The following is a 16126-nucleotide window of genomic DNA, read 5'->3' as shown; positions in this document are numbered from 1 at the left end:
CAATGGGGCTTCATGGTCATGGACTTATTTGCAACAGTGTCCAACCACAAATGCCATTACTGTACTTCCGTTCCTAAACAGGTTGAGGCAAAAGATCGGAGGGAGATGCCTTCACCACACCTGGACTGACTCTTTTCTCCATATATTTCCGCTGACCCCTCCCTGCTCTCGAGCATGATGAACAGGATTTGTGAGGACTGAGCCGCAGTGATTCTAACAACACCCTACTGGCCAAAAGAACTATGGTTTCCCCACCTGCATCATCTATTGATTGCCCACCCGATTTCCCTCTCCATTGGACCCCACTTGCTGATCCAACATCGAGGCAAAACTCACCACGCAGACCTGAGGGCTCTCAGACTCACAGCATAGCTTCTTCATGGTTCCAAAATGTAGAACTTACCTGTTCTGAGACAGTGAAGCAGATTCTCGTAAATAGTCAGCGCTCCTCTATGAAGTATACCTACAAAAATAAATGGAGATTTTTCAGGAGTGGTGCGGCCAAAGTCAGTTACTATTCTGATGCTTACCATACTTGAATACCTGATGGATCTTAGTGAGGCGGGACACTCCATCAGCTCCATTTGAGTCTACCTGTCTTCCATCACAGTTTTCCATAAGCCAGTGAACAACTTTTTGCTCTTCACACATCCCATCATGAAGCACTTCTTAACAGATTTGTGAAAGACATTCCCAAATTTACATTTTCTGATGCTGCCTTGGGATTTAAGACTTGTGTTTAGCACATTGACAAGACCACCCTTTGAACAACTAGCTCCTGCCTTCCTGCAACATCTGGCCATGAAAGTGGCTTTTATAATAGCAATAACGTCTCCTAGAAGGGTAAGCGAAATTGCAGCCCTATTGGCTGACACGCCATATACCATTTTTATCAAGGATAAAATCATTCTCAGACTTCACCCCAAAGTTCCTTCCTAAAGTTGTATCAGACTTCCATAACAATTAACCCATTTGTTCACCCATTTATTTTCCTAAACCTCACAGCTTCCTCAGGGAAGTGATACTACACACTCTGGATGCCAGAAATGCTCTTGCATTTTACGTAGATAAGACCAAGAAATTTAGAAAACAGACTTTTCATTTCTGTCTGGTTCTCGCAGGGGACCACCTTTTTCTGCATAACTCATATACAAGTGGATAGCCAATTGCATATACACCTTCTCCCTCTTCATAGGAGGGAACCACCTGAGACAGTCAGTGCACATTCCACTCGTATGATAGCTGCATGAACAGCTTTCCTGCATAATGTGTATCTCATCAATATCTGTAGAGCAGCAAAGTGGTCTTCATATCACATCTTCGCACAACATTATGCTCTGCAACAAGGATCCATACCTACCAGCTCCTTAGCTGATGCGGTCCTTGCCTCTTCTCAGAGCTGATTCCAAGACCCACCACCGCGAGCGGCGGGTTCTGATAACTAATCATCTGTGTGGAGCACCCACAGGGATACCACTACGAGTTGTTACCTTGTGCAGGAACAGTGGTTCTTCAAGGTGTGTGTTTGAAGGAGGAGGGCTCATGCCACGCTCACAGCTAACAAACGAAAACAGTATGAGACGGTGACTGCATATGCGCAACACGGGAAGGCAGTGCTAGTGAAAAATCTCCAGTCGCCAGCATCAGGATGCACCAAGACTTGAATTGGAGCACCCACAGGGGGAGACATCTTAAAGAACTATCGTTACTGTCCAAGGTGAGTAACTTCTTTTTAGTTGCAGTGTAGGCATGGCAATAATGGCCCAAGTCTTCAAGAAGGCATGCATTGCCATGGTGAATACTCTATAAGCTTTAGAAGTATGCATACTCTTCATAAAAGTAGCTAATTGACTTTAGATTTTATACGATTAATTAGGAAACTTTGTTCTTAAGTTGTGTTGTAGAACTTGAGTTGTTGCCCTGTTATAGACCATGTGTGGTTTCATATACATTATGATTTTGAATAATAAAAGCAAAAATGCATTTTTGAAAGCTATTGTAGTAGCTGTAGTTGTGTTTGTAGAGTATAATCATATGCTTCCTCTAGGTGATGCTGTTCCTAATTCTTTTCTTGAAAAGACATGGAAAAAAAATGCTACATCTGATCTTAATGGGAAAATTCAGTCTGTAAGTATTTTATACCATCTCTCAAACATGACTTGAAATTAACATTTGCAAAAAACATGTTGATGTTCTGATGTGCTCTACAATATAAAGTTTATTTCCTCTGTAGCTGCTTTCTTAGTACTAAATTAAAACTTTACCAGATAAATTACATAAAACCATAGAAATGTAGACTTGTAAAGGACATCAAGTAGTCATCAGGTACAGTCGTTCGCTCTGTTGATAGCACCAAATAAACCAATACCACCTCTAAAAGGTCTTAGGCCAACCTGTTTTTAAAAAAGCCTCCAACGATGCGAATTCTGCCAGCTTTCTTGGAAGCGTGTTCCAGGATTCAATTACCGTTATAGTACTAATTTTTTTCCTAATATCGAAAGTAACTCTCCTTTGCTGCAGATTAAACTCATTACTACTTTTGCTACCTTCAGTGGGCATGGAGAACGAGGAATCTCTGTCCCATATGTAGCTTCATTTAATATCATCGGAATATAGTTATCAGGTCCTTCTCAGTGTTCACTTAAAAGTAAATATGCCCAGTATGCTTGACAATTCCTTATAGGTCATGTATTCTCAATCTTTTGCCCTTTTCTTACTTGCCCTCGACACTCTGTACTTTGACCATAGCTTTCCTAAAGTTTGACACTTAAAACTGTGTACTGCTTTCCAGCTGAGCCCTCAAAAATGCCAAGTAGAGTGGGACAGTTAATCCTCTGGTTGTACATATGACTTCAGTTAAATAGCTTCTAGAATATTGGCCTTTTTTGCAGCTTCATCACATAGTTGACTCATATTCAGTTTGTGATCTATTGTAATCCCTGAATCCTTTTCAGCAGTACTACTGCCTAACCAATTATTTCCCATTTTATAGTTATGCATTTGATTTTTTTCCTTCCCAAGTGAAATATTTTGCACTTACCTTTATTGAATTTCCTCTTGTTGAATTCAGAGCCTTTCCCAATTATCAAGGTTGTTTTGAATTCTAATAGTATGCTCCAAAACAGTGATGGGCAACCTAGGCTAGTGAGTGGGCCTCATGAGTGGTTTTCCATCTCAGTGTGCTGCAAGATTGATATAACCAACACGGTCTCCCTGGAGTGGGTGGTTTTGTTAACTTCACTTGTGTACCTAGAATCTGCAGGATGAGCAGACTGGATGCAAAGACTGCAAGACACTCTGTAAATGTTGTGTGCAAATAACATGTACCTCATTCACATGTGCTTGCTTTTTAAGTGCCTGTTGCTTTAATAATATAGGTAGGAAAAAACGACATGGGTGACATGTCGTGACAGAATCTACATGGACAGTGATAAACCAAACCAAACCAAACCACAGTGGGCTACATGCAGCTCTCAGGCTGCAGGTTGCCCACCACTGCTCCAAAGGGTTTGTGGTCTCTTGCAGCTTGGTGTCATCTGTAAGGATTTTTTTTTTAAAGCACGCTCTCCATTCTTTGATACAAATCAGTATTTTCACTAACACAGTGAAGAGTACAACACCTAACACATGGATATATAACTGTAGATTGAATAATTGTATCTACACTCAACATTCCAATTGTCCTCAAGTCAGACTTCTTGGAGGTCTTGCTTTTGAATCTTCAGTTAACAATATAAGAACGTAAGAATGGCCAAACTGGGTCAGACCAAAGGTCCATCTAGTCCAGTACCTTGTCTGCTGACAGTGGCCAATACCAGATGCCCCAGAGGGAAGGATGACTACCAGTAATCCTCACGTGATCCCTCCCCTGTCACTCATCTCCAGAGAAACAGAGGCTAGGAACACCATTCCTACCGATGCTGGCTAATAGCCATTGATGGATCTAACCTCCATGAATCTATCTAGCTCTTTTTTGAACCCTGTTAAAAGTTCTAGCTTTCACCCCATCTTCTGGCAAGTAGTTCCACAGGTTGATTGCGCTAAGTCAGGCATGTCCAAAGTCCGGCCCGCGGGCCAAATGCGGCCCGCGGTCGGATTTAATACGGCCCCCCGCTTCTCCCGGCTCCCCGGTGCTTTTTTTAACTGGCGCGCTCAGCGCGCCGCTTCGGGCCACCGCAGTCCCAAACCCTGCCCCTGCACTCCGCTTTGGGGCTGAGAGTGCGGGGACAGCCCCCGCTTCCTCCCCCTCTCCTGGCTCCCCGGCGCTCCTCTGACTGGCGCCGCTTCCGGCCGCGCCGCCGCCGTCCATGGCAGCCGCTGCGGTCCTAAAGTCCTCCATGTAGGGCATGTCCGCAGCCCCGCTCGGCTACGGGTTCACCCTGCCCCCGGGCCGCCGTGAGGCCAACGTGCCCTGCGCTCTCCGCCCGCCTCTGACCCTGCAAGCCCTCTACCTTGGGGCTGAGAGTGCAGGGACGGACTCCGCAGCTGCTGAGATCAGGGACGGACTCCGCAGCTGCTCAAGCTCAGTATCTGTGATTGGTCCTGGCGGGCTCAGGCACGTGGAGCTGCGAACATTAGAGACTTCGCCACAAACGGGCTCAGGCACATGGAGCTCATCATTAGAGACTTCGCCACAAACAGCCACAAAGGCAAGAGAATTCTTGTTGGGCAGTGTATTAGTGCAGTGTATTACTTGGGCAGTGTATTAAACCTCTGGCACTGCGCTCACATGATCCCTTCCCCTTCTGGTCAATTTAAAAAAATGGCGACTGTAAATAAGAGAAGGAAAGTTGACAGTGAGGGCCGCCGCTTCCAGGACAGGTGGAAAGTGGAATATTTCTTCACTGAAATAGAGAATCACTGTGTTTGTCTGATATGCCAAGAGACTGTGGCTGTTTATAAGGAATTTAATGTCAAGAGACACTACCAGTCGAGACATAGCACGTACGACAAGCTTACAGGGCACGACCGCAGTGAAAAGTTGAAGCAACTTGAAGCTGTTTTAATGTCACAACAGAAATTTTTCATAAGAGCCCATGAGTCAAATGAAAATGCCACAAGGGTGAGCTATGAGGTGGCAACGTTAATTGCTAAAAATTGCAAATCTTTTGCTGAGGGTGACTTTATCAAATAATGCGTTATGAAAATGGTTGAGAATATCTGTCCCGAGAAGAAGCAAGAGTTTGCCAACATTTGCCTGGCTCGTAACACTGTAGCACGGAGAATTGAAGAGATTTCATCAGATATTAAGAGACAGTTGACATCCAAAGGAGTGGATTTTGACTTCTTTTCAATAGCCTGTGATGAAAGCACGGACCTATCTGACACAGCTCAGTTGCTGATTTTTATGAGAGGGGTGGACGATGAAATGAATGTGACTGAAGAGCTACTTGACCTCCAGAGCCTTACGGACCAAACAAGAGGAAAAGATGTATTTGTTTCTGTTAGTTCCGCCATAGATAACATGAAACTGCCTTGGAACAAAGTTACTGGGATTATTACTGATGGGGCACCTGCCATGGTTGGTGAACGAAGTGGATTATCAACCCTAATCTGTAACAAGGTGATCGAAGAAGGAGGCAAAGCTATTAAACTCCATTGTATCATTCATCAACAAGTTCTCTGTGCTAAACATCTCAAATATGATCATGTTATGAAACCGGTGCTAAAGACAATTAATTTTATTCGCTCTAAAGCCCTGTGCCACCGCCAATTTAAACAGTTTCTACTGGACATCCAGGCTGAATACAAAGATGTTTTATATCACAACGATGTAAGATGGCTCAGTCGGGGGTCTGCACTGCAGCGTTTCTACTCTCTCAGAAAGGAAATCGGAGAATTCTTGGAAACAAAGGGACAACCAATGCGAGAACTATCTGATCCTATTTGGCTGGCTGATTTGGGGTTTCTAGTTGACATAACAAAGCATCTGAATGTACTGAACACGAGTCTTCAGGGGAAAGATGCAGCGGTGAACCAGCTTTATTCACACCTCAAAGCCTTTGGGACAAAGCTGCAACTTTTCATAAGGCAGTTGTCACAAACACAGGCCAATACCATACATTTTTCAGCGTTGCAGGAAATAATGAACAGTTTTCCACAGGACAATATCAGTGCGCAAACGAGCAGGTATGCAGCAGACATTGCATCTCTGGCTGGGGAGTTTAAACGGCACTTTCAGGATTTTGCAGCTATTGAAAAGGAGATCAGCCTTTTCTCCTCTCCATTCTCTGTTGACCCTGAGGATGCTCCAGATCAGCTGCAGCTCGAGCTCATTGAGCTGCATTGTGACAGCGAGTTACGCAGTCGTCACCAACAGCTCTCTCTTGTGAACTTTTACCGCCAACTGGATAAGAGCCGGTTTCAAGAGATTCGAACATTGGCTAAGAAAATGCTGAGCTTGTTTGGCTCAACATATATGTGTGAGAAGACATTCTCTGCTATGAACTTTAACAAGAACCGCGTGAGGACAAGACTAAGTGACTCTCACCTGCGTGACATTTTGCGCATCAAAACCACTGCCTTTGAACCAGACCTAGCCTATGTACTGCAGTCCAGATCTCAGTTTCACCCTTCACATTAGTGTAGGCAAGTTTTTTTTTCAATTGAGATGAATACATTGTAAAATCTCAGTTAATGTCAGTTGGTCTAAATCAGTTATAAATATATTTGGACACAACATGTATAGTTGGTGTTATGTCGTTTGCCGTTTGCAATAAACTTTGCATAAAATAGTTAATTTGCATTTAATTTTAATGGTTCAAAGAATGTCAGGCAAAATGGTCGGCCCTCACGCATGTTCACTTCATCAAATCTGGCCCTCTTTGAAAAAAGTTTGGACACCCCTGCGCTAAGTGAAGAAAAACTTTCTTTTATTTGTTTTAAACCTGCTGCCTATTAATTTCATTTGATGACCCCTGGTTCTTATATTGTGGGAATAAGTAAATAACTTTTACTTATCCACTTTTTTCACACCAGTCATGATTTTATAGACCTCTATCATATCCCTCCTTAATCTCCTCTTTTCTAAACTGAAAAGTCCAAATCTTTTTAATCTCTCTTCATATGGGACCCGTTCCAAACCCCTAATCATTTTTGTTTCCCTTTTCCAAACTTTCTCAAATGCCAAAATATCATTTTTGAAATCAGGTGACCACATCTGTACGCAGTATTCAAGATGTGGGCGTACCATGGTTTTATGTAGAGGCATTAAGATATTTTCCGTCTTAATCCCAGTTCCTTTTTTAATGACTCCTAACATTCTATTTGCTTTTTGACTGCCACTGCACACTGAGTGGATGTTTGCAGAGAACTATCTACAGTGACTCCAAAATCTCTCTTGAGTAGTTGTAGCGAAATTAGTCCCCATCATATTGTGTGTGTATATATAGTTGGGATTTTTTTTTTCCAATGTGCATTTACTTACATTTTTCAACATTAAATTTCATTTGCCATTTTGTTGCCCAGTCACTTAATTTGATGAGATCTTTTTGAAGCTCTTCAAGAGTCTGCTTTGGTCTTAAGTATCTTGAGCCATTTGGTAGCATCTGCAAATTTTGCCACCTCACTATTTACCGCTTTCTCTAGATGATTTATGAATAAGTTGAATAGGGAATGGTCCCAGGACAGATCCTTGGGGCACTCCACTAGTTACCTCTCTCCACTCTGAAAACTTACCATTTATTCCTACCCTTTGTTTCCTGTGTTTTTAATCAGTTATCAATCCATGAAAGCACCTTCCCTGTTATCCCATGGCAATTTATTTTACTTAAGAGCCTTTGGTGAGGGATCTTGTCAAAGGCTTTCTGGAAATCTAAGTATACTAGATCGAACTTGTCCGCATGTTTGATGACCTTCTCTCTCCTTCCCCCACAAAAAATGCTAGTAGATTAATAAGACATTTCCCTTTACAGAAACCATGTTGACTTTTCCTCAACAAATTATGTTTATCTATGTGTCTGACAATTTTATTCTTTACTATAGTGCAACTAATTTGCCCGGTACTGCTGTTAGACTTACCAGTCTGTAATTGGCAGGATCAACTCTAGAGCCCTTTTTAAATATTGGCGTCACATTAGCTATCTTCCAGTACTTAGGTACAGAAGTTGATTTAAAGGATAGGTTACAAACAACAGTTCATAGTTCTGCAGTTTCCCATTTGAATGCCATCTGATCCCGATGACTTGTTAATGTTAAGTTGATCAATTTGTTCCAAAACCACCTCTGACAACACCTCAGTCTGAGACAACTCGTTAGATTTGTCACCTAAAAAGAATGGTTCAGGTTTGGGAATCTCCCCAATATCCTCAACTGTGAAGACAGAAGCAAAGAATTCATTTAGCTCCCTGCTATGACTTTATCATCTTTGAGTGCTCCTTTAGTATCTCGTAGTCCAAAGGCCCCACTGGATGTTTTGCCAGCTTCCTGCTTCCGATGTACTTAAAGATTTTGCAATTACTTGGAGTTTTTAGCTAGCTGTTCTTCAAACTCCTTTTTGGTTTTTCTTATTATATTTTTTACACTTTGACAAAGTTTATGGTCCTTTCTATTTTCCTCACTAGGATTTGTCTTCTACTTTTTAAAAGATATCCTTTTATCTGACACTGCTGCTTTTACCTGGTTAAGCCAAGGCACAGTGCCACTTTTTTGGTTTTCTTGATGTGTTTTTAATTTGGGGTATACATTTAAGTTGGGCCTCTGTTATGGTGTCTTTGAAAAGTTTTCATGCAGCTTGCAGAGATTTTACTTTTGTTACTGTGCCTTTTAACTTCTGTTTAACTAACTTCCTCATTTTTGTGTAATTCTTCTTTTTGAAGTTAAATGCTACAGTGTTGGGCTGCTGAGGTGTTTTTCCCATCACAGGAATGTTAAATTTTATTACATTATGGTCACTATTTTCAAACGGTTCAGTTATATTTACCTCTTGAACCAGATCCTGTGGTCCACTTAGGACTAAATCAAGAATAGCCTCTACCCTTATGGGTTGCTGTACCAGCTGCTCTAAGAAACATTTAAGGTATCAAGAAATTTTATGTCTGCACCCTGTCCTGAGGTGATGTGTAGCGAGTCAATATAGGGATAGTAGAAATCTCCCACTATTATTGAGTTTATTTTGATAGCCTCTCTAATCTCCCTTAGCGTTTCATAGCCACTATCGCTGTCCTGATCAGGTGGTCGATAATATATTCCTTCTGCTAGATTCTTATTATTGGAGCATGGAATTTCTGTCCGTAGAGATTCTATGCAACATTTGGCCTGTGAGGGGTGCGATCACCCCATCCCAGCGCGAGAGGGGGGCTCAGCGAACCCCTTCGCTCTCTTTCCGCCCGTATCCTGCCTCGGGCCTCTGCTCGAAAGCCCGGACAATTGGGTGCGATCACCCTCTTCCGGGAAGGGAGGGGGGGTCAGCGAATCCTGCAGCTGTCACCCGTCCTTGGGTGGGGCCTGTGCCCACAATCCAATCTCCACCTGTTTGCGGATGACCTGGTTCTACTGCATGCCTCCACCAGTGCTGCCCACGTTTGGATGCTCCTCGGGGTGAGGGAGGGGGACCCGGTCCCACCCTCTCTCCGGGTCCCAGCCCGGGGCCCTAAGCATCGGGGTCTGCTCGTGCCCCGGCACAGTAGACGGGGGTCACTCCGGCTGTAACCCATCTACCCACGGGCCCCTACCTTGGTACCTTCCTGCCGTTGCCCCGGACCCCAGGGCCTATCTTGGTTCCGACGTCCCGAGTCCAGTGTCGCTCCACTGGGGTCCCGGGGGTCCGTTCTCCCCACCGCGTCCAGTCTCAGCCTGGTCGCTCCTTCCAGAGTCGGCGGGGTGGGGTCCAGTCACCGTCGGAGCTGGGAGCCCCTCGGTCGGGTCCGGGCTGCCTGCTGGCCTCAGAGCTGCCCGGAGTCCGTCCTGCGCCTCGGGGCTCTCCTCCCTCTTCGCGAGGAGGCTGCCCCCTTCCTCGCTGGTGGTGAGCCTTTTTAAACAGGCCCGCCACTCCGGACGCCGCCCGGGGCTCCTCCCCTTCCGGTGGCGTGCCGGCGTTCTTGGCCGCCGCTTGGCCGCCTTGCTCCACCCGGCCCCCGTTCAGCGTGGCCTCTGGGGAGGGGCCAGCACTTCCCCGTCGGCACAGGCACGGAGGCTGAGCCCAGGCCCGCTGGCCTTCACTGCCCACTGCATTTGTGTATAAGCACTTTAATAATTTTTCACTATTTATGTGTCTGCCATTTCCTGATGTTAGACTCTTTTTCATTTGATTCTCGTCTGATCTGACCCGTACTTCCATCCTCTCCTCCTGACTAGAACATAGAGCACCTTTATTAATAGAACCTCCCCTAAGAGATGTCTCTGTCCAATCTATTTGCTCTTCAGCACCTGACGGCTTTCCTCCAAGTCTTAGTGTAAAAACTCTGCTCTATGACCTTTTTAATGTTAAGTGCCTGCAGTCTGGTTCCATTTTGGTTTAGGTGAAACCCATCCTTCCTTTATCAACTCCCCCTATCCTAAAAGTTTCCCCAGTTCCTAATAAATCTAAAAACCTCCGCTTTACACTATCGTCTCATCCATGCATTGAGACTCTGAAGCTCTGCCTGCTTTACTGGCTGTGCTCGTGGAACTGGAAGCATTTCAGAGAACACTACCATAGAGGTCCTGGATTTCAGTCTCTTTCCTAGCAGCCTAAATTTGGCCTCCAGAATCTCTGTCCTACCCTTCCCTATGTAATTGGTACCTCCGTGTACCACGACCACTGGCTCCTCCCCAGCACTACACAGAAGTCTATCTAGATGTCTTGAGAGATCCATAACCTTCGCACCAGACAAGGGAAGTCACCATGCACCATACGGTTCTCCCGGGCATCACAAACCCAGCTATCTGTTTCTAATGATCAAATCCCCATTACTAATACTTGCCTTTTACTAATGACTGGTGTTCTCTACCCTGGAGATGTATCCTCAGTGTCAGAGGATACCATAACATCCTCTGGAAGGAGGGTCCCAATTATGCAATAATTTCCCTCTGCTCCAGTTGAGTATTCTCCTTCCCTGAGCCTTTCATCCTCCTTAACAACACGGGCTGTCTGACTGGAGGTGGGACAGTTCTACAGTGTCCCGGAAAACCTCATCTACATATCTCTCAGCCTCCCTTCGCTCCTCCAGTTCAGCCATCTTGGCCTTGAAAGCCCATACACAGTTTTAGCACCAGGAGCTCCTTGCACTGAATGCATACATACACCACCTGCCCACAGGGCAGGTAATCATACATGCTACATTGAGTACAATAAACAGGATAGCCCCCACTCTGCTGCTGGGCTTCTGCCTGCATTCTGTCCTCTAGCTACTGAGGTTATTGATAGGGTTTTTATTTAAATCAGAAAATTTTGGTTTTAGTGTAGTTTAAAAGAAGTTTTAAAGAATGCCAGGCGTACCTCACCCCCTTCCAACTCCCTCTCAAAACTCCCTGTTAGCTACCCCTGGTAGCAAAGCTTCCTAGTCATTTTCTAATGGGCTTTATAAAGCCCTGTCCTTCCTGGTAGCCCCTGGCTAAGGCTTGACCAATGAACAGAGGGTTTTAGATTTCAAATCCTCATTAAGATGCTCACAGAACTGCCGGCCACAGCACACGGTCCTTTAAACAAACAGCTCAGCACTTGACTCTCCAAACAGACAGGGCACACTGTTTCTTTCAGGCAACTAGCAAGACATACACACACACACACACACACAGACACCCCTAGACAGTCACTTACCTCAAGGGACCTGTATTTGCTCCTCTCTCACCTGGAGAACTCCCTCTCGAAACTCCCTGTTAGCTGCCCCTGTTCACAAAGCTGAAAAATTGATATCCACTTGTCAAGAGAAGGGTGTTGAGGCTCATATACATTGTCACTTGAATTTCTGTTTGTATATGCTCACACAGTCGGTTTGGGTGTGTCTACATAGCAGGGCTTATCTCAAAATAGAACACTCTTCCTTTGACTTCCCTTACTCCTTGTACAATGAGGGTTACAGGAATTGGATTGAGACGTCCTCCAGCTTGACAGTATTTCAACATTATTTTGAAATAACTGCCTGCTGTGTAGATGTAGACTAAGTTATTTCAAAATAATGCTGCTATTTCAAACCATGTTGCTTTGTAGACGTACCTTCTCTGTTGCATGTTCAGCTATGAACTTGTAGTTCATATTTTAAAATTTGATGTGAAATGTAGTTGGGAAAGGAACAGAGTTAAAAGGATACCACTAATTTTTCAGAAAAAAGTGAACTTGCTACCCTGGCAAGTAGCATATTAGAGCACTTCACGTGTAGTCAGATTCACTGTTTCTTTATATGGTCAGTCTGTTTCCTTTCACACCGTATCATAGATCAAAATAGTTTAAAAATAGGAAATTTGATTATAAAGTCACAAAAATACCCAAGATTTGAAGGCAGGCATTCTTTTTTCAGTATATCCTTTTAAGGCTGATGATGGTATTGTAACTGGTTAATTTCTGTATTTATTTGGTGTTTAAGCTTTTTTAACTGATATTGTCTGAACGTATAACTTAAAATACTTTTAGTATTACGATGTTGGTGTGAATTACTAATCTTTTGCATCTCTCCATACTGAAACAAAAATTATCTATTGTTTCTGTTCTTTTATGTTGTGCATGTTCTGTTTTTTTGCAAAAAATGTAACTAAGTTATTTTGTCTGACTCTGGCCATTGTTGGTGAATTGTGGATTTTGTTTTTTCTGGCTGGAAGTGGTTGTGATCTTGCAGAAGAAACAAAATGTATCTCTTCATGTGTATTCCATTTTTTCACATGGAATAATGATTTTCTAAAATGCATTTCTCAAGGCAGTGACAAAGTATCTATTTTTTGTTTTGTTAGGCAGCTGTGGGTTTTTCTTTTAAAGAAAATATAACTATTTCTGTGCAGCCCACTGTACAAGTAAACAGGTATGAATCAAATATTCTTGTCTTTTTCAGGTTTTATATGTAACAGTAATAAAAATCCCAAAGTGTGTTCACCCAGTGTTTGAGGCCACTAAAAGAGAATGTAGCTTTTGGCGAGGATTTGTTGTTGATGGTGATTCATATCTTGAGTAAAACTAGTGGTTACATTTAAAGAATTGTTTAAATCAAAATACATCTCCAATTCAGGAAGATACTTAAACATATGCATAACAAACATGTATTGAGTCCCATAGAAGATGAGTATTTGTGTTTTAAAGTGCCTTTCTAGATGGGATCAAAACTTGGTTTACAACTTTTTTTATGCAAAAAGTAAAACAAACTAAGCTTGTGTTGCTTAATAATTGGATGCAGTGTAGTCAAACATCAATGAAGTGTAATTATTGGCATTTCTAATCTATATTAGATGAATTTTTAGTCTTTTGTAATTAAATATTTTTATATATCTGTGTAAATACATGAAAAGACTTCTTTTCTAGTGCCTTGAATGAAAACATCATTAAAGAACAACTAAAGGAAATAGAGCACAATGAAAAAAGTGGTTCTGAGAAGTATATTTTCCCCTTTGTTCTTTTTTTTTCCTTTTAAATACATAGCTTTCTTTATAGACACTTGCCAAGTTAGTGAAGCCAGATTTTGGTCAGTTGTTTCCCTTTTGAAATTTCAAATCTCCTTTTTCTGGGTTTGAGTTTGATTTAGTTCTCTGTATCCTGGGAAATTATTAAATTCTGAACATGTTGATTTATTGGTATCAGTAGTTTTTTGTTTCTTGTGAATTTCTTCAGCTCTCGGAAGAAAATTGTAAGTCTTTGCATACATGGTACACATTTGAAATATTTCAGAGCGAGCGCTCTCTCTCTGTGTCTCTCTCTCTCTCTCTCGTGAAGTTTAAAAGTTGGTTGTGATGATGTGTGTGAGAGAACATCACTGCTTTTTAAGTGTTGGATTTAATACTTAAACACTTTGCCAGGCTCCTGCAGTTTCTGAATCCTGATCCTTTGAAAATTGATGATATTCCTTCTGAGCAGCAGGTACTTTTTAAAACTTAACTTCATTTTTTTAATTGTATAAACTTCATTAGTAAGCTCCTTTTGATCTTTTAATTGTATATTGTCAACTGAGTCCTGTTTTAAAACATGAAATCCTATTGTATACGAAGTTTAATAGGATACAGGAATGGCATAATCATTAGATAAGATGTGCATCATATTGCCATCATTTTCAGAGCCCTAATTGCTGATCTTTATCCCGGTAATCCTATTGTTTTCTATGTAACTATAATGTGATCTTTTTAATTATGTAGATTTGCTCTAAGTATATATGAATCAGAGACTTATGAGAGCAACTTTTGGTATTCACATAGACTTTTTGGTTATATTTTATATCTGAAAAAATTACCTATGCAGACTCTTTACGTATATTCCAAATAGCATAATTTTTAAACAAATTTTGGCTTCAGAATTAAGCTTAGTTAATCATTCTAAAATATATTGAACTAGCTGGACTTACCCGGTGTTGCCCGGAAACCGGTAGAACAAAATTTAGAAAAACAGAAGCTGGTCCTGATAGCCTCCAGCCACACCGCAGCTGCCAGTGCCTGACATCTGGCCATTATGGCAGACTCCCATGCTTTTCTACTGCTGCATGAAGCAAAATCTCTGACTCAAAAAAGAGGCATTGCCATGTTGAGAATCAGAGCTCTTTGACTTGGCAAACTTAGATACAAAAGTCACAATAGAAACTATGTCTCTGTTTTCTTCCCATGTCATGAGTCTTGGAGCCATTAAAAGCACAGTGGGAGAGAGCGCCCCCAAATCATCATGGCTTGTTTCCCCACCGTTGCTGGAAGCATATGGAGGCCCCTCTTCAATAGTGCAATGTTTTGCTTTCTATCAGATGGTATTTTTGCTAATTATCCTTGTAGAAGCTAATAGTTTTTTGGTAAGGAAGTAAGTGATAGGCATGCTGGGTCTGTATATTCTCATCCAAGAGCTGAGTATAGGGATGCCTCAATCAATGGGGCTGGCGCTCCTGAATCTGAGAGATTTCAGGGTGACACCTCAAACTCTTCTCCCATCTTTTTTGATGAAACTATTAGTTAAGTACCTGAGCCAGGTGGCACCTCTGTAGTCCCTCCTCCAGCACCACCCCTTGACCAGCTGCCCTCCCATAGACTGCATCTCTTCTCCTCCCCCCCCCCCCCCCCCGGCCAGGATCATCCAGTATCAAACCCAGGACCCAGTGCCCAGATTTGAGGGATCCCCTCCCCCCCACCTTGGATTAATTTCTCACCCACCCAGCATCATCCAGTGCTGCCCCCTGGGCCAGTGCCTCTCAAAAGAGACCCCCCCCTCCCCCACCATGGGCTTCATTTCTCTCTCACTCCCTGTAGGATCGTCCAGCTCCACTTCCTTCATTTTCCCCCTCCCCAATCCTGCCCTCCCCCCACTAGCTCCCAATGGTCCAGCGCCCTGTACCATCCAGCCCCCCCCCCCAGTCCTGCCCTCCGCCACTTGCCCCCAACGGTCCAGCCCCCCCAGACTAGCCCGCCCCCACTACTCTCACTTCCGGGTCCCCAATGCGCTTCCTTCCGGACACTTTTTCAAAGTGGCAGCTAAGCGGTAACAGCAGCCCCACCCTCTCCACCTAGAGCCAAGCCCTGGCAGCAACCTGCCTGCCCATTGATCAGCCACTGGGCCCCGAGTCAATCGCAGTATTGAAGAGGTGTTTCCATATCCTTCCAGGAATGGCGGGGAAGCTGCTTCTCCCCACGCTGCCAAGCTCCATGCAGCCCCGGGGAGAGGCATCGGGCTCTCATCTCTTCCCTTCCACAGTACCTTAAAACCTTCTCCTGGAGGAAAGGTTATCCCATGCAAAGTTTGGTTGTGGTAGGTCTTATAGTGTCCAAGTTATTAGAGCACAAATATTATCATTTATATATTAGATTTAGATTTCTTTCTACTTGAATATGAGTTTTAATGGCTAAATATTTTTACTTTAGGAAGCTTCAGCAAAGAATACACTGGTGCTTACAAAACTATTTCCATATAGTTTCCATGTATAACGTTATTTTGGATCCCATTTCAAAGTAGGAGAGTAATTTCATCTGTAACCTACAATGTTGTCTTAGTTACTGTTTACAGGATTTTTTTTATCTAAGAATAAACAGAATCTGTGTAGTT

At 43.1% G+C, this 16126-nt stretch overlaps 1 protein-coding gene across 7 annotated transcripts in view; it reads left to right on the top strand.

Annotated features, from left to right (window-relative positions):
• Positions 1 to 16126, top strand: part of TDRD12 (tudor domain containing 12) — a 234520-nt gene that overhangs the window by 49158 nt on the left and 169236 nt on the right. For all 7 annotated transcript variants that reach the window (XM_075940127.1, XM_075940126.1, XM_075940125.1 and 4 more), the window contains 3 exons: positions 2048 to 2127; positions 12862 to 12929; positions 13915 to 13975. In XM_075940127.1, the coding sequence (XP_075796242.1) occupies positions 2048 to 2127; positions 12862 to 12929; positions 13915 to 13975 (209 nt within the window). The remainder of the gene's footprint in view (positions 1 to 2047; positions 2128 to 12861; positions 12930 to 13914; positions 13976 to 16126) is intronic.

This window comes from Pelodiscus sinensis, chromosome 12, assembly GCF_049634645.1.
Source record: "Pelodiscus sinensis isolate JC-2024 chromosome 12, ASM4963464v1, whole genome shotgun sequence".
In the NCBI taxonomy this organism is placed as follows: domain Eukaryota; kingdom Metazoa; phylum Chordata; order Testudines; family Trionychidae; genus Pelodiscus; species Pelodiscus sinensis.
Note: the sequence above shows the minus strand (reverse complement) of the source record. Positions and strands in the feature narration are given on the sequence as shown.